General features: G+C 38.2%; 1 protein-coding gene across 3 annotated transcripts in view; it reads right to left on the bottom strand.

Moving 5' to 3' along the window:
• Synpr (synaptoporin) overlaps positions 1 to 22,582 on the bottom strand; it is a 312,429-nt gene that overhangs the window by 133,950 nt on the left and 155,897 nt on the right. The window contains exon 1 of one of the 3 annotated variants that reach the window (XM_031345227.1): positions 11,171 to 11,194. The exons of the other annotated variants lie outside the window; for them this stretch is intronic. Within the exon in view, the coding sequence (XP_031201087.1) occupies positions 11,171 to 11,173 (3 nt within the window). The 5' untranslated portion in view covers positions 11,174 to 11,194. Of the gene's footprint in view, positions 1 to 11,170; positions 11,195 to 22,582 lie in introns of those variants that run through there. 3 annotated transcript variants of the gene reach the window in all.

Genomic DNA, 22,582 nt, shown 5'->3' with positions numbered 1-22,582 from the left:
TATTTCATCACATAGAGTTGTGCTTACACCCACAACACAACCTAGAATACTGTCTGGTTGTTTTAGACAAAATATTGATCCATGATCAATTGGATGTATTCAATTAGTGTCTTCACCAGACAGAAGAGTCATTAAGCAACCATTACTCTCATATCCCTTCGTCTTCCTTTCTTGAAAAAAAAAATAAAAAAAGAACTACTCCTAATTTAATGAAAGTAAATGGTGCCATTAATAGAATAGTAGCAGTCCATTTAAGGGGGGAAGATTTTTTTTTTTTCGAGACAAGGTTTCTCTTTGTGCCCTGGCTGTCCTGGAACTCACTCTGTAGACCAGGCTGGCCTCGAACTCAGAAATCCACCTGCCTCTGCCTCCCCAGTGCTGGGATTAAAGGCGTGCACTACACTGCCTGGCGGGGAAAGATATTTTATCCTCGCTACTAAATGAGATCAAAGCTTAGCCATGACAGTCATACGTATATTCGCAGACATCATCACTTAACAGAGGGAATCCTAGAAGTGTCACACAACCATTTCTATTCAGAATACTTTAGAACATGCAAATAATTATGCATTCTTATTTGATTACCTTTCTGTGTCCTACTCCTTTGATCAATTCTTCTTTTACAGTCAGCCTTGAACACATGCATACACTTATTCTGATCTCATAACCTGCAAACCAGTGTCCAGATCTTAAATACAATTCTTGTCTAGTAGCTAACCCTTTAACAATAGGAAACTTGCCGTGATATATAATTTTTATTCTTGATGGAAAAGAAACCTAAGTAGAAAGTCAAAAAAATTGCTAGCAAGCTAAGCATAGTGGAACACACGCAGCATCAGTACTGAGGTGGCAGAGGCAGATAGATCTGTGAATCTGAGGCCAGCCTGATCTACGTCGAGACAGTGTTCAGAACAGACAGTGTTACATTGTGAGACATTGTCTCAGAAAAAAAGGGCACATTTTCCTACTGAAAAACATTCAATACATAAGACCAGACATTCTATCAGAGCAGATAAAGAGTATCCGAAAGCCATGTTATCCTCTATAATTACATAGTGAGCTTAGCAGCTGCTTCTTTAAAGCCAGCAATGCCCTAGAAATTTCACTGTCACCGTCACCTCCTTTGTCTGTAAATCAGCAACCATCCTTATCCTTATTGTAGAGCCAGCAAAGCCATGCTGTAGAGAAGTCAAGTGACTTCATCCATACTTGCACAGGAAGAAAACAACAACTAAAATCTACAGGTTCATAATCATAGTAAAAACAAATTTTAATTGGTTACTATTAAAGGGTAATGTGAACAAACAGTTTAAACCTATTTTAAAAAACACCATTCATCATCTATTTTCTTTAAGAACATGTGTTCAAAGTTGAGAAAGACATTCTCATGGCAAAATTTCTTAGTTAAGAATGTAAAGCTTTGATAAAATTATATATTGACCCCTTGTAATCAGGAACTAAATGCATTATATCTTAAAACCTAAGTCCTGGTGTGTCTGACTTTGGAGTTGGTGCCACAAAAGAAGTCAGTGTAGAATGAATGAATACAATTGGAATATTTAAGATTGTATCTTAGTCAACCAAAGCTGCTACACCAAAGTACCACAGGCTTGTTGATTTAAACATTAGAAATGTCAGGCGGTGGTGGGGCATGCCTTTAATCCCAGCACTTGGGAGGCAGAGACAGGCAGATTTCTGAGTTTGAGGCCAGCCTGGTCTACAGAGTGAGTTCCAGGAAAGCCAGGGCTACACAGAGAAACCCTGTCTTGAAAAACTAAAAAAAAAAGAAAGAAAGAAAGAGAAAAAAAAAGGAAAGAAAAGAAAAAAAGAAAAAAGAAAAAAACCATTAGAAATGTATATATTTCTATTTAACTACATATATTGAATAAAGTCATATGGATGAGGCCTTTTCCAGGAGGATTAGTGTCCTCATAAGAAGAAACAGAAGAGTCCCTTCTTTATTTATTTATTTACTTATTTATTTACTTATTTAATTATTTATTGACAGGATTTCTTGTTATAACAGCCCTGGCTGTCTTGGAATTAAGTTTATAAAATATGCTGGCCTCAAACTCATAGAGATCTGCCTGCCTCTGTCTCCTGAATACTGGGATTAAAGGTGTGCACCACTACCACCTGGTGAAGTGAGCTCTCTTCTGCTCTTGATCTCTAAATGCATTCAGTAAGCACACAGGAGAGGAAACTGGAAATGAAGCCCAGACTTCCAGAACTTTGAATTTGCTCTCCTTGTTGCCCAAAACTGTAATATATATATATGTATATATATATATATACATATATATATATGTATGTATATATATGTGTGTGTGTATGTGTATACATATATATGTATATATAACAGTTATATATATATATATTTCTAATGTTTAAACTGACAAGCCTTTGGAACTTTGTTGCAACATCTTTGGCTGACTAAGACACAATCTCTAACAAATCAATTGTATTCATTGACGGCAGATTGCAAAGTGAGAAATGATTAAATATTACATACCTCAAGTGGGAGGACAGTACACAATATTGAGACATTCCTTGCAAATAAATATCAAACAATTTTGGACAAACTTTTAGGTACAAGTGTGTGAATTTTTTAAAGTCTAGATTTTTTTTTCAAGAAAATGAAGAAAAATCAGAAAAATACATGGAATAATTAGAAATCATATTGAATTATTGCTATTTTATATGTAGTAAGCATTGCGATGTCTTTTGTATTGAATACTGTTGAGCTATACATAACAACTTACGTTATGGGAAAAACTATATGTGATCTATGCAGAGAGTGTGAAAGGAATGCTACTCAAGAACTGAGTTGCAGGGGAAGTAGCCTCATTGTTTATGAATATTTGAAGGTTATTATCATTAAACAATTTTAAACTAATGATCATTTGGAGTGTATGTATAGAGACAGAATTCAGCATAAAATTTAAATTGATGTAAATAAAAACTGCTTTGGTGTTTTAAAAAGAACATTCAGTGTCTGGGTTTAGGGACATATGCCTTTCATTCCAGCCTTTGGGAGGCAGAAGCAGGTGGATCTCTGGGAGTTCAAAGCCAACCTGGTCTAGACAGTGAGTTCCAGGACAGACAGGGCTACATTGTTAGACCCTATCTTAAGAAGTATGAAGACAGGAAAGAGGGGGCAGAGAAGTGGGGAGAAAGAGAAAGTTAAAAATACCCTTAATCAAGATACCTGAAGGTAGCCCCTCTTACTGTCAGCCAGCCTATACCTGTTCTACTACTATAATGTCACAGTACTTACCAGAAAATATATTCTCTTTGACAAACATTTTCTTTCTTAATAATCTTTTATTGATTTTTTTCTAAGGGCCCATTTTGTTCTGCCTCATTATGAGAGAACTCCTTTTTCTCATTATGGTTTAATGAGATGAAAGATCACCATAGCCTACAGGATTATATATGCTATGTGGAGGTCATTAGTTCCTATGTAACAGGGAAAATTCTACCATCTTTTCCAAAAACGTTTTGCTATTGATTAAATCCAAGTGGCAATAAAATACATCAAATTACTTAAGGCTTACTATATTGGTTTTGGTTTCTGAGTACTGAGGACAAGGGTAGTTCATGTAGTTATAAGCAGAGGCATCTGTATTTGTCATCCGCCTCAGCACTGCGGAAGGGATAACAGACATGAGCCATGAGGTTCAGGAAGGGAAAGAGTAATCTTTTCTAAGAATCCTGGCTCCTGAGCATGTTCCACTGTTCCTTAAAATTAAAGCCTTATCAGACTTATCTTTTTTGTTCATGAGAACCAAAGACAACCGAGGGAAGCCAAGAGAGACCCAGGAGGTCACTTAGTGGATAAACCCCCTGCTTCCAAGCCAGAGGATATGAGTTCAAATCCCCAAGTAAAGTGGGAAATGATAATATATACCTGTAATTGAAGTGATCCTAGCCCTGCCCACTGTTACACACAGGAATACATGCACAACACACATATCGAGTGTGGAGAATTTTAAAAGGGAGATTCCCATTGCACTGGGAAGGAGTTCTGTGAGGGTTCCACAGGGAAGTGTCTTATAAATGAAAGAGACATCAAACAATGCATTCAATGCACAAGGGACATCGACATCGGGAATTTGAGGAACTCAGGGGAGAGACAGAAAAAGGCAAATAAAGATCCACAGTCCAGAAATAGCGTGGGGGTGAGCGTAGTGTCCAGTGCAGTGTCCATTGCATGCGTTTGATAGGCACTGGTTAGTAAGACTTCTCTTGTTCTAAAGAGGAAGAAAAACTCAGAAGTTTGTTACCAAAGTAGTTTAAGGGGCTCAGCAAATATCACTCAAGTGAGCATCAAATAGAGATGTACATTAGATTAAAAGGCAATAGTGGGCTAGTGTGTAGGTTAGTGATAGCTCACTCACTTGCCTAGCATGCTTAGCAATCCAGGTATGATTCTAGCACCACCATAAAAACAGAGACAGAAAGAAACAAACATGTCCTCATTCATGTAAGACCTGTCAGAGTAAAGGGAAAAAGACCTAGGACAGAACAGGTAAATGGGAGTACTGAGAGTTACAACTATTCAAAGAGTTTGAAAATATAAGTATACCATGGTGTTGAAAACCAAGAGCTAATATCAAGGTGTTGTAAAGTGAAAATTTTATTTCAGTCCAGTCCAGACTTACACTTACTCTCCTTGGGAGGAGGAGGATGAAAGCAGTTCAGACCAGAAACAGAAAAGCCTTTTAATAGCAAACAAGCAAGTAGTTAAAAAAGAATTTTGCAGTTATTTTTATGATTATGGGAAAGGTACATATTATGTGTTTATGGTCAAAAAGTTAAAATACCATGAAACATCTTATGATCAGTCAATTCTCAGAACAATGGGAACAATTTCTATTGTGTAATTCAGAAGCTTTTTGAGGAAGAACAAAATAAAACAAAGCAAAAAACACCAACTTGACCTCTAGCTAAGGATAGAATAAAAGTTTTACATTGTTTAACTAAAAAGAATAACAGTGTCAGCTTAGCTGTTCCTTAACAAATTTGTCGTGGAATTGGAATGAAGTGAAACTGTTTTGTGGGAAATCTCATTGTGGTCACCTCAAAGGCCACAATGGCATGGATGATATGCAGAATGCCTATGAGCTTCTCTTCTGCTTCAGTTTGTCCTGGGAAAATTATTGCAATCTCTAGACCAAGTCCAACAAAAAGTGTCCACACGTATATTTAAAAACTGTATCTACAGTTCTGGACACATCTTCCTATGTTGTAATAGACCAACTTAGGGGCCCAAGGACCTCATGCTAGGAACCAGTACTCCTACAGAGCAGCACAGATGACTGGCTCTCACAGCTGGTGACAAACCCTTGATATGAAAGCTCTGTTTGGGGGCTAGTTATTGCTAGCCTGATACTTCCCAGGTCATTCCCGAGGTTTTCTATTCTATATTTTCAATCTTCTAATACATATTTATATTCCATAATTCCTTTAGAATTATGTCAATATTTACTCCCATTTTTACTATTTCAGTATGTACTAAGAATGTATCTATTTAAAAAAAAAACAAGGATTTGTATTTATGGATATTTTTGCTTGTTTAGTTGTTGTTGTTGCTGCTGCTGTTGTTTTAAACAAGGCTGAAATGGTAAACTACCAAATTACTCCAAGGTCAAATAACTCCTGTTGTATCCTGGATTTCAGAAAGAAACAACTGAATCCTTCAGGGAAACCTGCTGAAAGGTCATGGAAGACCACAGCAACTCTGTGCTGATTGTTAATGGAATAATAACCTGTTCCTGGGGATGTGCTTAGCACTGGGCAAGCCATGACATTTCTGTGGCAGCTGATCTGTTACTCTCTGGAGCATAGGAGCCCAGCCTCCACTCATTTCCATGATGGCTCTGGGGCTGGTTGTGCACACCAGCATGCTCCCCATTCCAGGGAACTGAAGGAGGTGCCCAAGGGGCCCATTGAAAGCATCCAAACCTGATGGTACTTTGGCTTTCTTTGCACAGATCAGTTGGGGATGCATGTTTTAACAGATGTACACTGAAGTATACAGAAATAATTTTGCAGTCTAATGTTTTCATCTTTTTGCTGATTGTAACAGATAGGTACATGAGGGTATGAGCATTGGGGGAAAAGTCTCAGCTCATTTTTATCATTATACAATAGAGGAAGGGTGTCTCTCTTTCCCTTTATGTTTAATGACTACAACACTCAGACTGTGGAACAATGCACACAGCTCACTGACCTAAACTAAAGGTGTATTGATATATTTCTATGTCTTCCTGGAATGGTCTTTTCCTTTTCTAGTGTATTTTAATCAGAGTATGAGGACTTCATTTCTTAAAATAAAAACATTTATTGATTACATCCTAAGTGCCAAGTGTATGTAAGCTGAGGCTTCCTTGGCACTTTATGTCTGGCAGGACTGATGAGCACCACATAAAAAAGGGCACAAATAAAATTGTAGTCACAGCAAGAGAGCCACATAGAGAACACTGGCGTTGACAACCCCTTCTCAGATATGGTAAATAGGAGAGAACCCTTTGAGGGAAGAACTCCTGAAAGATGGAGACAGAGCTAGCCATGGGAAGAGTAAGGAGAGCTAGAAAGGGAGAATCCTGGGCAGACAATCAGGAGAAGGACAAGAACTTAACATAGTGAGGAAATAAAAGAAAGGACCTCCAGGCGACACTAGGTGGGTCTTCATTAAGAGTTTGCGTGTTATTTATTTTACTCTCCAGTAATTATTAATACTAACATACTCATTATAGAATAACTGATATTTTGAGGCTTTTGACTGTGTGACAGTAAAATATTCCACATCTATCAACTCAAATGATCGGTTCAGCATCAATCCAAGATAGATGTTGTCATTGTTTATACTGAAGAAACTGAGCCCCATAATATGATAACTTCTGTAACATCATACGGAAAGACACTGGCACTCAAAGACAACAGACCATCTGGCTAGAGTTTTCAGCCAAGACCAGGGACTATGCTCTTCTCTTGAACTTAATCCATACCACAAAGCATTCAAAGGCAAGCAGAACCTGCCTTGGGATGACAACACTGAGCACCTAGGCCCCTTCTGTTCCCTAGCAATTGTACAGTTGCACTGAATGTGGCAGATGCTAGGATGAGATCCAAATGTGTAACAAAAGCAGAGGCTTTTGGAGAACCAATTAGAAGCAATGTCTTGACATTCATTCGTCCAGGAAAGGCCAGAATGAAGATGTAGGAAGGTGTCACAGTTGCTCAAGTAAAAGGAGGAGGCTGCTGTGTCTGGCTTCTATTTTTTGATGTGGTTATGTTCCTGGAAGGACCAGAAGACAAAGGCCAGAGGGAAGTAGAAAGAACTGGGGAACATAGAACTAGCCTCATAGGAAGCAGATATTTTTATTGGTTAGTATATTGTTCTGTTTCCTAATGCTGCAGGTCCAATAAAATACTACACATGAAACAAATCCATTTTCTAAGCACTAAGAGAATTTCTGCCATGGTAAGGGCTTTATCACTGTGGTTTAACAACCATCTCAAGGCCATTGCTTCCTTTCAGATTTCTCTTAGAAATTATGTGGACAGCATCATCTGTGATATACTTCATCTCTACCCACTCTTCCATTACCAGAAAAATCCATCCAGTGCTCCTGTGTCCATCAGTCAGTCACCTAACTTCACTGCTTCTTCATTCTTGATATGGATTAAAGTCGTGTGGCATGACAGTTCACCTATGTGAGGTGACTCAGGCCATTGTCCTCGGGTGTTGGTGTGTTTTGCTGTCATATGAACCTTCCTCTGGTCTTGCTCCAGGATATCCTTTGCTGTACTAGCTGTCTTTCCATTTGTAATACCACTCTCCTCCACTTTAAACTTTTCATGTTCCTCCCTGCCTTCCTTACCTCATTTCAGAAGGTATCTTGTCTTCAGGCCCTTGCCTCCCTCTCTAGCCTCATATAGCTCTTTAGCCAACAGCACATTACATATAATTCTTGTTCCTCAAGAGCTTTAGGTGTGTTCTTTACCTGTATTTTTGCCTGCTTTTGGCTTTAGATTTTGGCACCTTTGCCTTTATTATTTTTAATTATGTCTATAGATTTGGGTGTCTGTGTGTGAGTCTACACATGTGGGTCCAGGTGCCGGTGAAAACCATAGTTGTTGGAACTGGATTTACAGTTATGCATGAGCTGTTTGACATGGGTGATGGCAATGTAACTCAGGTTCTCTGGAAGTGTAGTACATGCTCTTAAATACTGAGCCATCACTCTAGCTCACAATTTTTGTGTTTAAACATTAAGTTTAAAGCCCATTTTACACTTGAAGCTATTTTACCATTCTGTTGTAGACAGAACATTAAAGCCCCCATAGATATTTATGTATTCATGTACCACACAACTACTTTACATGGTGATGACAATCTTGACTCATCTGAGTGAATCCAGTGGCATTACCTGGTGGCTCTATACGTAGAGGTCAAGGAGAAAGAGAATAAAATTAAAAATGACTTATCCAGGCTAACGGCTTTAATAATAAGGAAAATTTCATGCATTGAGCAATTAGGCCATCTGCAGGATTTAGAAAAGATAGGGGGGCAAGGCTACCTGACAACCTATAGAAGGAAGACAAGCTGGGGACCCCTTCAATCTAAGACTTCTAACTTCCACAACTAGAAAATTAGTTTGTGTGAAAACTCCAAATTTGTGGCCGCGTGTTGTCTAAAATTATATTCATTCCATGGTCCTCTTCTCCACTAAAAGGTAAAACTGGTCTTTCTGTCTTTAAGTGTCTACTTAACCCTATAAATACTAAATAATTCACATATCTATCTCTTTCAATGATAATATAAGCTTTAAGAGAAGATACTATATCTCTTACATATTTATGTATGATTATAAGACTAGAACATAACTAAGTATTCATTAATTCATTTATTAACTTGTCCATTCCTTCTTCTATCAACTATTCATTATTTATTGAGTACTTAATATGCAGAAGAGTCTAGATACTGCTAGGTTCCATTACTGCATTGAATAGCAAAGCTAATAAGGGTTTTGGCTTCAAGGAGCTTATATTTTGATGCAGGGAACATTGATTAAAAACCATGGAGATAATTTGAGTTGACTGAAAGATGTATAAAAATAGATGAGGACATTCAGAGAAGAAAGAATGTCCTGGAAGACAGAAGGGCATGGGTTTAGGATCTGTGCAGATGGAGCACAGTATGTTTGAGAGACTGTACTAGAAAAAGCAGTGTCATAAGAGTTCCATAGGGAGAGATGAGGTATAAAAACAAGTAGGTGCTACATGCTACTGTGTCACATTATCATGCAATCTGATATTGTGTGGTATGATAAACACAGGGCTACTTGGGTAGACATTAATTTAGAAATAATACTTATTGGTGTATAAACAATAGTTTGAAGAAAGATATAGATGGGATAAGAGTATAAAACAATATAGACTCTATAGGATGTCTCAAGGCAGAGAGCAGTCTAAGAATGGAAGTGGAAGGAAGTGGACAGATTTTGGGGGTTAGAGTGATGATATTTAATGCTGACTCAGATGGTAGATAAAATTGGTAAGGGAGGCATTTTAGGTGACTTTGTGAATGAAGGAACACTGCATTCTCTACAACTTCCTGTGATGAAAATCAACCAAAAGGATTAAGGAATGCTAGAGACTGAGTGGAAAAGGCAGGATCCTTACAGAGTCCCTACCCCAGCTCCCTAGGTATGAGGCAGTGTGACCATAGTAAGTCCTGCTTTTCAAAGTAACAGTGACAATTATCTGCATGAAGGAGATGATTACGTGAAATGAGAGATTTAATTCAAGGCAGGAAGTTTTGCTGAATGTACACTTTCCCCTTGCCCAGTTCAATGAGATCTGGTTTATCCACAGTGTGAACATGACTTGCTTCTTTGTGCTTGTGGACATCAAAGTAAGCTAGAGGAGAACATTTCCTACAACCCAAACAATGAGTTAACTTAAGTTAAATCATAATTCCATGAAAAATATATTGTATTTCACAAAGGCATGGTGGAACAACGGGAAATAGGACATTGTTGAGATATGACTCTGCAGAGGACAATTCCTGGATTTGATGACAGAAGTGGTAGAGTTTAAACTCTTTAAAAGAGTTGGAGAAAATGTCATGTGACTGAAGAAAGAAAAGCAAATGCAGAGGTCTTCAGGCTACAGAAGGGCCTTGCTTTGCTCAAGTGTGGAAGTTCAAGTCAATGCACAGCTTGAACAAGTCAGTTGGAACTGAATCAGAAAGTATGGGTTTGGCAAGACAATGTCTCCTTGCTGCATGGGGCATGGGGAGCTATAGAAGGAAGACATGGAGGCAAGAGAGAGGAGAGATGATTAAATGAGAGAGAAAATACCAGATGAGTTGTGTGTGGAAACTAAAAAAGAGAGGAAGAACATAAGTGATGGGACTTTAAGGACTGAGAGATTGCTTACAGGGAAAGGAAATCAATAGGTCGGTTTGCTTTGGGACACCCTACAATCAGGTAAGATGCGTACAAGCAAGTGTGTGAATTCTACGAGGAAGTTAGAGAGACTGGTATTGTTAAAGTCACTTGAGTGTGCTGAAGTCACTGAAGCATCTGGAAGTTGGTACAAATGGCTGCTCTACTTTTAGCTCCCTGCCCCCTGCTAAGTGGTAGTGTCGTTTTACTCAGTCCTTAAATCTGAGGTGACCTTGTAACTTTCTTTGGCCAAAACATTATGACCAATGTGGCATGTCAATTTCAAACTTGAACCCTAAGTAGCCATGAAGCTTGAAACCTGCCTAGTGTAGCCCACTAAATGATGGGAGATAGGTAACTCAGTGGCCCTCATTTTCCTAGTAGACAGATAACTAACCATTAGAAAGAAAGCTCTTATTAACTGGAAAAAAATGACTATAGCAATAAGCAATTAAGACCAGCAGATGTTCAACCCAGCATAACTCAAGTCAAATTGCTAATGCAGAGAATTGATTTACATATACAACATGGTTCCAAGCCATTGCATTTTAAGAGGGTTCGTTATGCACTAAAGGTTAGAGGAATATATAATATTCAAGAAAGACTATAAAGGAAGAAAAGATGAAGACTGTGTAAACTGAACAATTTGAGGAAAGAATTAGTCTATATAGAAGATAGACTTTACTAAATAGAATAACTCAACTACTCACCATATATCAAAAGCACAATTTGGTGGCCCAACCGCTCGTGTTTTCCAAAAAGGTACATTCATAACTAGGATGAGAAGGAGCCACATGAGAATAATTACCCATAAGAAGTAGTTTGAAAAACGTCCTCCTTTCTGGGTTAACAAAAGCAACAACATTAAGTCAATCAGTAGTAGGTATATCAGTATCATATCTCCTACTATCAGCCATGCTCAAAAAGTCAGTCAAGTGTAAGGGACTAACAACATGCTATGTCACTGACAGACAGAAGTAGCAGAGCCACTTTCTGGACCAAAGCTGGTGGAAAATTCATCGTGAACATTGGACTCTGTGGGTCTGTACAATCCTTCACTAAGGGTCCTCCCCTCTCATGGGCACCATGTATTAGGACTTACCCTACTGAAACTTCCCTTAGCAAGTGCTACAGTTTAATTGTGGTTGTAATCAGGTTCTTTCACACTTTCCTCTTATTTTTTCTCTTATTTTTTATTATTTAAATCATTTTATATATCAAACATACTAATAATATTGAGTATTTTGAGACTCAAATAATACATAAAAAATTGTTCAACTTTTATATTCATATCCTTTCACACCCTAAAAATATCACTAATGAACATTTAATACTATCCATAACTGAGGATCCTATATCTAATGTTGAATATAAATTGTTTCAAAACATAGAAAATATTCTTTGGGAATTAAGCATAAAATATTAAAATGAATCATTAAGAAATATATATTCAAAGGTCCTTATATGATACCACCTGACATAGTGAGAGAGTATTTAAAACTTATTATATATCTGTGTATATTGTTTAACAATCAGTTTAGTTAAAAAAAAAGATTATCAGTGTTTCTAGGAGAAAAATTATTTTATCTGTAAGTATATTTTAAGAATTTCAGACAGGCAGTGGTGCCACACACCTTTAATTCTAGCACTTGGGAGGCAGAAGCAGTCAGATTTCTGAGTTCCAGGCCAACCTGGTCTACAGAGTGAGTTCCAGGACAGCCAGGGTTATACAGAGAAATCCTGTCCTCCCAAAAAAAACCAAAAAAAAAAAATTTCAAATTAGCAAAAACTATGTGAAGTTAAACATTAAGAAAATGGTAATTTCAAGCACAGTGAGAAAAATTATCAATAATATTTCCATGATATTTGTAGAACATGATTTTAATATTTTCAGCTGTTAATATTTAACAAACAGAATAATTATTTTAAGATATAGTTCGTTCTTATGTCTCTCTCTTCATTTCTGTCTTTATTAATTTGGATACTGTCTCTGTGCCCTCTGGTTAGTCTGTCTAAGGGTTTATCTATCTTGTTGATTTTCTCAAAGAACCAGCTCCTGGTTTGGTTGATTCTTTGTATAGTTCTTTTTGCATCTATTTGGTTGATTTCTGCCCTGAGTTTGATTATTTCCTGCTATCTACTCCTCTTGGGTGTATTTGCTTCTTTTTGTTCTAGACCTTTCAGGTGTGCTATCAAGCTGCTGGTGTAAACTCTCCAGTTTCTTTCTGGAGGCACTTAGAGTTATGAGTTTTCTTCTTACCACTGCTTTCACTGTGTCCCATAAGTTTGGGTATGATGTGTCTTAATTTTTCACTAAATTCCAAAATGCCTTTATTTTTTTCTTTATTTCTTCCTTGACCAAGTTATCACTGAGTAGAGCATTGTTCAGCTTCCAAGTGTATATATGCTTTCCATTGCTTTTGTTGGTATTTAAGGTCTGCCTTAGTCCTTGTTGATCTGATAGGGTACATAGGATTATTTTAATCTTCTTGTATCTATTGAGGCCTGTTTTGTGACCAATTATATGGTCAGTTTTGGAAAAGGTACCTTGAGGTGCTGAAAAGAAGATACATTCTTTTGATTTAGGATGAAATGTTCTATAAATATCTGTTAGATTCATTTGTTTCATACCTTCTGTTAGTTTCACTGTGTCTCTGTTCAGTTTCTCTTTCCATGATCTGTCCATTGCTGAGAGGGGGATGTTGTAGTCTCCCACTATTATTGTGTGGGGTGTGATGTGTGCTTTTATCTTTAGTAAAGTTTCTTTTATGAATGTGGGAGCCCTAGCATTTGGAACATTGATGTTTAGAATTGAAAGTTTATCTTGGAAGATTTTTTCCTTTGACCAATATGAAGTGTCCCTCCTTATTTTTTTGATAACTTTTGGTTGAAAGTTGATATTATTTGATATTAGAATGGCTACTCCAGCTTGTTTCTTGGGACAATTTGTTTGGAAAATTGTTTTCCAACCTTTTACTCTGAGATAGTATGTCTTTGTCACTGAGGTTCATTTCCTGTATGCAGCAAAATGCTGGATCCTGTTTATGTATCCATTCAGTTAGTCTCTGTCTTTTTATTGGATAATTGAGTTCATGGATATTAAGAGATATTAAGAAACATGATTATTATTTCCTGTTATTTTTGTTGCTATAGGTGAAATTATGTTTGTGTGGCTATCTTCTTTAGAGTTTGTTGAAAAATTACTTTCTTGCTCTAGGGTGTAGTTTCACTCCTTGTGTTTGTGTTTTCCATCTATTATCCTTTGTAGGTCTGGATTTATGGAAAGATATTGTGTAAATTTGGTTTTGTTATGGAATATCTTGTTTTCTCCATCTATGGTAATTGAGAGTTTTGCTGGGTATAATAGCCTGGGCTGACATTTTTGTTCTTTTAGGGTCTGTATAACATCTGCCAAGGATCTCCTAGTTTTCATAGTCTATGGTGAGAAGTCTGGTATAATTCTGATAGGCCTGCCTTTATATGTTACTTGACCATCTTCCCTTACTGCTCTTAAAATTCTTTCTTTGTTTAATGCATTTGGTGTTTTGATTATTATGTGATGGGAGGAATTTCTTTTCTGGTCCAGTCTATTTAGAATGCTGTAGGCTTGTTGTATGTTCATGGAAATCTCTTTATTTAAGTTAGGGAAGTTTTCGTCTATAGTTTTGTTGAAGGTATTCACTGGCCCTTTAATTTGAGAATCTTTGCTCTTTTATATATCTATTATCCTTAGATTTTGTCTTCTCATTGCATCCTGGATGTTCTGGATGTTTTGGTTTAGGAGCTTTTTTGTGTGTGTGTTTTCTTTGACTGTTGTGTCAATGTTTTCTAAGGTATCTTCTGCACCTGAGATTCTCTCTTCTGTCTCTTGTATTCTGTTGGTGATGCTTACATCTATGACTCCTTATCTCTTTCTTAGGTTTCCTAAACCCAGGATTGTCTCCTTTTATAATTTCTTTATTGTTTCTATTTCCATTTTTTAGATCTTGGGTGGTTTTGCTCATTTCCTTCACCTGTTTGACTGTGTTTTCCTGTTATTTAAGGTATTTTTGTGTTTCCTCTTTAAGGGCTTCTAACTGTTTACCTGTGTTCTCCTGTATTTCTTTAAGGAAGTTATTAATGTCTTTCTTAAAGTCCTCTATCATCATCATGAGAAGTGATTTTATATCTGAATCTTGCTTTTCAGGTGTGATGATGTATCCAGGACTTGCTATGGTGGAAGAACTGGATTCTGATGATGCCAAGTAACCTGGTTTCTGTTGTTTATGTTCTTATGCTTGCCTCTCACTATCTGATTATCTCTAGTGCTATCTGCCTTAGCTATATCTGACTGGATCCTGTCCTTCCTGTGATCCTGGTTGTGCCAGAACTCCTCAGAGTTCAGCTGTCTCTGTGATCCTGTGATTCCGGGATCCTGAGATCCTGAATGTATCAGAGCTCCTGGGAGTCAAGCTGCTTCTGGAACCTTGAGATCCTTGTGTGACCAGTCTCCTGGAATCCTGTGATCCTGTGATCCTGGGCATGTAGAGCGCCTGGCAGTGGATCTTCCTCTGGGTGTTGTGTGCCTAGCTGTGTATTTCGCGTCCAATGTCTGCTCAGGGTGCCAGCTCAGACTAGACCAAACCTGTGCTACTGGTCAGGCAGAGTTCCTGGGTGCCTGGGTCCCGCTGGTCCCAGTTACTCCCCGGTGTTGGGGCAGATATTGTGTCCTCCCACACTTTCCTCTTATCAGAGGAAATCAGTTGGTAGATGTAGGACTTCAAGGCCTCTTCCATCTTGAGTTAATTTATTTTAACAACCTCAAGAAGTATAGCACACTCATTAAAAGGAACAGTCTGTGAGTCTCAGAGCCAAGCTTAGCAGTGAGGCCCATGTCCCGGAAAAGTGCTCTGGAAAAATTGTGACCCAATAAAACCTTAACCATTAAAAGAAGTCTGATTTTAACAGGATAGCATTGCCAGAAGATACAACAGCTATCTGATATTGGAAGCAACCATTGAGTCATTTTCTTCAAAGGGAAAGCACTGAAGGTCCACCATGAAGATAACTCTAGTCTTGGAAGAAATAAGCAAGAGGATGAAGAGTGTGGAGAACATCACACAAGCAGAGCCTCCAAGGGGAGTGAACTTTTGAGTGGAAGGTTACTGAGCGAACAAGGGACCCAGAGCAGCTGGCTGACATTTCTTGGGGAAATGTGATTTAGAGTGGCCTCTTGCAGAGATGTGAGCTTTCCCAGATCCATCAACTCAGAAAATAAAAGGCACCTTTGTTTGGTGCCTTTGTGTTCTCTATTGGAATGGAGTGGACTAAATATTTCCAGACAATTTAAAGACAAAAACCTCAAGACAAAGTGAATGGAGGAGGCCAAGGACAAGCTGAATGGGCAGGATCTTATGTCACATTTGGAGGACAGAGCAAGAGGTGAGGCCATGACATGACTGTGAATTGGTACTTTCCAGACAGTCTCAGAATATCTGAAGGGCTGGACTTTGTGTTCAGCATGACCTGGAACTAAAATGTAAACTGTCCCTTGTGTCATTGAACAAGTCACTGACTACACCAGTCCTCCTCTTCTGTCTGGCCTTTGTGAAATGTCAGGTCTCCAACTTCTCAGAACTACTGGGGAATTTGCTTGATTAAATGTGCTTAACAGACTTCACTCTATATGTGGTGCAAAGAAACTAATACCTTAAAGAAACCATAACTTCTTTTCCTCAAATCTCATTTCTTTATATTTCTGAACAATTTCACCAAACTATTTACACTTTATCCTCCAAGTTGGCCTTAGGAGACTTCAGTAGCCTAGACTACTAGGAAGTCCACATTCCAAGAGGTTGTCATATATGCACACAAACATACATTCATTGAGCATTTCCTCTTCAGCACACACCATGACAAGATGAAACCAATCACATATCAAATTGAGAAGACCCATATACAAAGGCAGAATGAAAGAAACATATTAATTTTCTTATTTTAATACAACTTGCATGGGTAAATATACAACCCAACTATTGGACTCCAACTCACTGGGCTTGTCTAAGCTCTCTATGAATACTCAGCATGCTGGGATATAAGCAAAGTTTTCTTTCTTGTCTGCCTGCTTGCTTGCTTGCTCGCTTGCTTGCTTTCTTCCTTTCTTCCTTTCTTTCTTTATTTTTCTTTCTTTATTTTTTCTTTCTTTTGTTCTCTCTTCTACCTCTTCCTCCCCCTCTTCCTCTACTTCTTCTTATGCCCCTTCTTCCTCCTCTTCCTCTTCCTCCTCCCTCTCTACTTCTTCATAGTGGCTCTGAAGAATAGTGGTTTTTTTTTAAAGATTTATTTATTTACTATGTAAGTACACTATAGCTGTCTTCAGACACACCAGAAGAGGGCATCAGATCTCATTACAGGTGGTTGTGAGCCACCATGTGGTTGCTGGGATTTGAACTCAGGACCTCTGGAAGAGCAGTCAGTGCTCTTAACCGCTGAGCCATCTTTCCAGCCCCTGAAGAATAGTGTTTTAGCCAATATGTACAATGAGTGTTTTTAATCATGTTTTTAAAGAGCACTTGTAAATTTAAAATTTTTTAGTATTCCTTCATGTCTATCCTCCTCACAGGCCCAGCTGTTTCATTTTAAGTGACCATCTTTTACTTTTGTTGTTGTTGTTTTGGTTTTGGTTTGGTTTTGGTTTTTATTAGCTGGCCATCTTAAAGTACTTGAAACTGACATGTTACTCCATAAGCACATGTCTGCTGGCTCCCAAGAGCTCCCTGTATTAGAACTCATTTGCACCACAACTTCAGCTGTTTGTGATAAGCACTCAGAGGGTTCCCTGAGATCTCCTGAGTGTCCTATTCTTCTTGTAATTATGAGACTGGGAGGAGACTGCAGCAGAGTGTGAAGGGGACAAAGGCATGGCAAATTACAAGGGTAGAAAATGCCAATTGTTCTTCATATAAGTAATTCCAGGTGAAATCAGTACAATGAGTTCAGACAATTAATAAGGACCTTCCAGAGGCCAGGGTAGGTATGGCTTCACTGGGACCTGTTTATCTTTTGGATGTGCCAGAAGAAAGGACATGGGAATTAGATGTGCTGTTTCATATTTAAATGTTGTGGTTGTAATATTCCCTTTATTGGGCCATAGTTTTATTTGTAGATTTGCTGTTGAATGAAGAGGGGCATCACCTTTTGAAATTACAGCCTAGACACTTGGCTGCTAGAGTTCACTGGGATGTCATTTCATTTTAATCCACTAGAAAAAGACCATTCTTAAGATTAAAATAGAAAGCAATTAACTAGTGTTATTTGGATTAAGTGCTCTAAAAGTCTACTTTTGAATTTAGGTAAAGCAGCCATGTGTGGCAGTACATGCCCTGTGGAAGGCAGATGCATTGTTACATGTGCATGGCCAGCCAGAGTAATATAGTGAGTCATCCTCTTTAAAACCAAAGGAACATAACAAAACCAAACATACTGTAACAATGTATAATCTAACAAGATTTTTAATACATAAAATTGTCTTGAATCTGATGCTGGATACGTCATTGGTATTCTTCATCTTTATACTATTTAATCTGTCTGCATGCTCAACTTTCTTGTAAATACTACTAACAGGTTAAATGCAAAATGACCCGAGCCCATTTCCACAATACATAGCAATTACAACACATAGAGATGGAGACCTTCACCACCCAGCAGCTCTTACTTTTCTCCCAGGGCAAGGATTTTAGAAGCCTTCATCACGTAGGCAGAAGTCTAGGGTCATTACTTTCAAGAGACAGGGTCTGTACTACATCCTGTGTCTCTGCTCACTAGCAATGAATCTCTAATCAACTGCACATGACCCTTCTTGATGGGAAGCTCAATAAACAATTCATCTGATTTCCACCCATGGAATTATTGCTGGTATCACATATGAAACTGTCGAGTACTGGGTGTCATGAGCCTGCAATAATCACAAACTCTGTGGGAAGGTGGAAGACACAGGACAGATGGTCAAAAAGCTTTGAGTTAATTCAGATATTTAGAGTAGGCCAACTCATCATCTATAAGAAAACATAGAGAGAATTTCAAAAAGTTCACCGAGTTGAAAGTTGTAATTAATGTTTCCATGCATGTGTATGCATGTGTAAGTAGCTGTCAATGCTGGAGGTGGTCATATGTCAATGCCAGGTGTTTTCCATTATCACTTCCACACTGTTTTTTGAGACAGGGTCTCCCACTAAAGCAGGAGTTTGACATCTCACCTAAATTATCAGGCCAGCAAAGCCCCTGGGATTCACTTGTCTCCAAATGCCCCTCTTGTTTCAGCATTGGAGTTATTGTTGTTTCTGAGTCTGGCTTCTAGAACTGTAAACTCTGGTCTTGAGTGAAGCACATTATAGACTGATGTATCTCTCCATCCCACCCCACACTCCCATTTCTGATGTAAATTTTCAGAAGTAAATGTACTATTTGAATGAACTTGTGGAAATAAAGATTTAGAAGAATTAGTTCATCACTCCTCCCTATTTTATATTTTTCCTGTAACACTATCAGGCACTTTAATATCTTTGTGTCTTTCTCCCTTTCTTACCCCTCCAATTCACATACAGGTCCTATTGCTTGTAAAACAGTTCCTTTCACTTAATGAAAATTCTAAGAAATATTAGCTAGATGAATAAATGAATGAATGAATGAATGAATAAAGTGATACAATCTCTGTATTAAATTAAACATCACTTCAAAAACATTCAAAGTTGGTTTATCTTTATATTTAATCTGTAATTTCACAGTTGTCATGAAAATAAAGAGAAAGAGAATCATGGTTGAAAATTCATTCTATTTGATAACTAATATCATACTCTGACTTATTAAAAGGGCTGTGTTTCACATGTCTACTGCCATTGTCAGAAATGCCAGTGTCTCCTTCCTCTCATCTATGTCCTCATTTCACAAATGAAAAAACTGAGATTCAAAAAGGAAAATGTTTCAAAAGTTGCACAGATAGAAGGGAACAAAAGCTAGATTTGTTCTCCAAGTGCCATCTGAATACAAGATCCCTGAATACAAGTTCATCTGATACAATATGATCATTTTTCCCCAGGGGAGACAAATTCAATTTTAAATGTAATTGGTGTAGTGGCTGTCCGATAATGTTGTGGAAGTAATCTCATTTCTTTACTCTGGACATCCATAAAGACACGTGAACCACAAGCTAACAGAAGGGCCCTAATCACACATAATGCTTAGGCAGAGAACTGGTATGGGTGGATATCTCAGTGACTAAGAGCACTGGATGCTCTTGCAGAGTACCCAGGTTTGGTTTCCAGCAGTTACAGAGCATCCAATGCCTTTTTCTCATTTCTGAAGGCCACATACATGCTTAACATAAATAAAAGAAAAACTCACACACATAAATAAAAATAAGCGAATCCTAACAATAGTAACAACATGGTGGTTGGTTCAACCTTCAGTTGTTGGCACCTTTGTTATCAATCCTTTTAACAAGGACTATCTTTTCAAAAGATTGCCAATAATCTTTATTTTAGTTTCATCCTTTTTCTTCAACCTTAGCCTATGAATATCAACTACTAAGAGTACACATATTCCTACTCTGAAGTTCTGTGACTCTTGTCAAAATGCCATTATTCTTTGTAGATTTTCTTTCAGATTGCAATTTAAGTTGACAATATATTTACTGCACTGCACTCTTGCCTTGGATAAATACCTTAAGAGAGGTACTCAACTGTCCTCTGAAACCAGTTTTTTTCTCAGTGACTCAATTCATGATCTAACCATACCTTTGACAGTTGCTGCTACTCTACAGAGTCTATTTCTAATCTAAACATTGTTTATAATGAAGTCCCTAGGTGATTTTAGTGTAAGTGTTCCACAGCCTATAAAGAGTAACTGATTCCGCAGGTAATGACAGGCTCTGCTTCTCCATTGCCTTCCTCCTAGCACTTCCAGATCCTGCTTGAGGAGTTCTATTGACCTTGATCCTATTTTGAGGAGTGCTGCCATCCTAACTGATAACACAGAGCAAAAGTAAAGTGGGCAAGTCAAACAAATGAGCAGGCAGAGTTACAGCCAACTGAAAGTGGAAGCTCAAGCCATGGACTTGTCTAACTTTGAGCTTAGAGATTACTTATGTATAGATTCTGATCTTGGGTACAGAGTAGAACTGGTAAGCATGCATTTATTTATTCTTTTTAAACTGTCTCTGTCTGTCTCTTTGACACCTGTTTGTGTTTGTGTGTATGTATGTGTGTGTATGTGTATGTGTGTGTGTGTGTGTGTGTGTGTGTGTGTATGTCTTCCATCTGCATGTGTGGCTGTGCCGTGGCATGCATGTGGAGGTCAGAGGACAGTCCTAAGGATTGCATTCTCATGTTCAGCTTTGTTTAAAATGAAGTCTCCTGCTTTTTCAGCAGTATACAGGAGGGCATGCACTTCTGTGGATTTGCTTCTTTCTGCCTCCCACCTTGTTGATAGAATGGCTGGGATTACAGAAGAACACTATTGCACCATATTTAGCATGGGATCCTTGGATCCAAACTCAGGACCTCATGCTTGTACAAGTGATTTATCCACTGAGCCATCTTTCCAGCATGGAATCTTGCTTTTCTTATAAACTCTGGAGTAAAACCCACAAGGATGTTGTCAGTCAGCTTTTTGAGGGGCAGCAACAATGCTTCACCCAGTGCCTACCAATCCTGACAACTTAAGTACCACCCCTTCCAGCAGTCCCCAAGGGGTTCCTTTCTATTTCTAGCAGAAATCATTTTCCAGGAAGTTGGCTAAGACATTGTATCTCCTAGACACAATAGGAAAGCTGCACCCATGAAAACTCAAGAGTATAACTGCCTCAACAAGACTACAAAAATGACAAAATCAATAGACGTGCAAAGTTGGAACTTCTGGGCCTCCACCCCAGATAAAGTGTTATAGACAATTGTGGTAGTGTATTTCTGTAAGCTCGAGTTTGTCCTCCTGGCCCCAAGCTACGGGAATAACAGCTCCAAAACTCAAATATCTTTACAAGTTCTTAAGCAATATAGCTAAGCATGTTTCTTGACTAGCTCATAACAAATAAGCCATTATTCTATTCTAAGTTGTACCACATCACCCGGTCATCTTACTCTGTCTGAGGCCAAATCTCCCTTGCCTGCCTTTTCCCCAGAATCTCTCCCTATCTGTGGGATGTAACACCTTCTAATCCTGCCTCAATTCATTGGCCAATTAGTTTTTTTACTGAAAGGTGAATATTTTTACATAGTGCACAAGAGAGATTATCTCTACAGACAATTAACAACTGCTGACATCGGAAGAATTATTCTTCCCCAGGGATGGATGCTCTAATTGGTACCAAGTGGTTGTCCATGAAAACATGCACATACATGCAACACTAAACAGACTCAGCAGGTTGCAGGTTACATTTAGAAATCTGAGAGTTTATATTATCCCTATCTAACAAAAGTAATTAAAGAAAGAGAGGCCATGGATTTGAGAGAGGCAGGGAGAGAGTGAGAGGGGAACGTGAGAGATTTTGGAGGGAGGACAGCGAGGGATATAATTAAATTTTAATTTTTAAAAATTACAAAAAACCAAAAAACAGTCCAGTCACTATCAACTTTACTCAGCCACACATTAGAAGTCCCCTATTCTCCCCCTTCTAACAAGGGCAGAAACTGGGTTGGAATATTTCCCATCAGTTATTTGCAGGTTACCATAATGGGAAGGAAATCAGCATCAGAGTCAAATACAATTAAGGTACAGCTCACAGTCACCACTTATACATTGGGGGCAAGTGGCTAAGCATTGTCACGCCTTTAAAATAATAATAGTGATTCTTCTCATGCTGTCTGAAAGATGGAAGTCCTGCAAGGTTCATAGCACAGTACTTGTAAACAATGCTGTGCAGATGTTAGTCACTTGATCTCAGTGTTTATCCTGTTGAATCATCTTCATCCCAAGAATCTTGAATTCTCTAAAGGAGTCTACACCCTCCATCGTCAATGTGCTCTAATGCTCTCCCCTTTAAACTCTTTTGCAGAACTGTTATGGGATTAAATAAATTAATATGTATGAATACTTGGAGCCTTGCCTGTCATATAATTAGTACCCAAGATGGCTCAGCTCTTAAACTTAAC

Source organism: Mastomys coucha, unplaced genomic scaffold, assembly GCF_008632895.1.
Source record: "Mastomys coucha isolate ucsf_1 unplaced genomic scaffold, UCSF_Mcou_1 pScaffold10, whole genome shotgun sequence".
NCBI classification, from domain to species: Eukaryota; Metazoa; Chordata; class Mammalia; order Rodentia; family Muridae; genus Mastomys; species Mastomys coucha.
The sequence above is the reverse complement of the archived record's forward strand: the minus strand, read 5'-3'. Positions and strand labels throughout refer to the sequence as shown.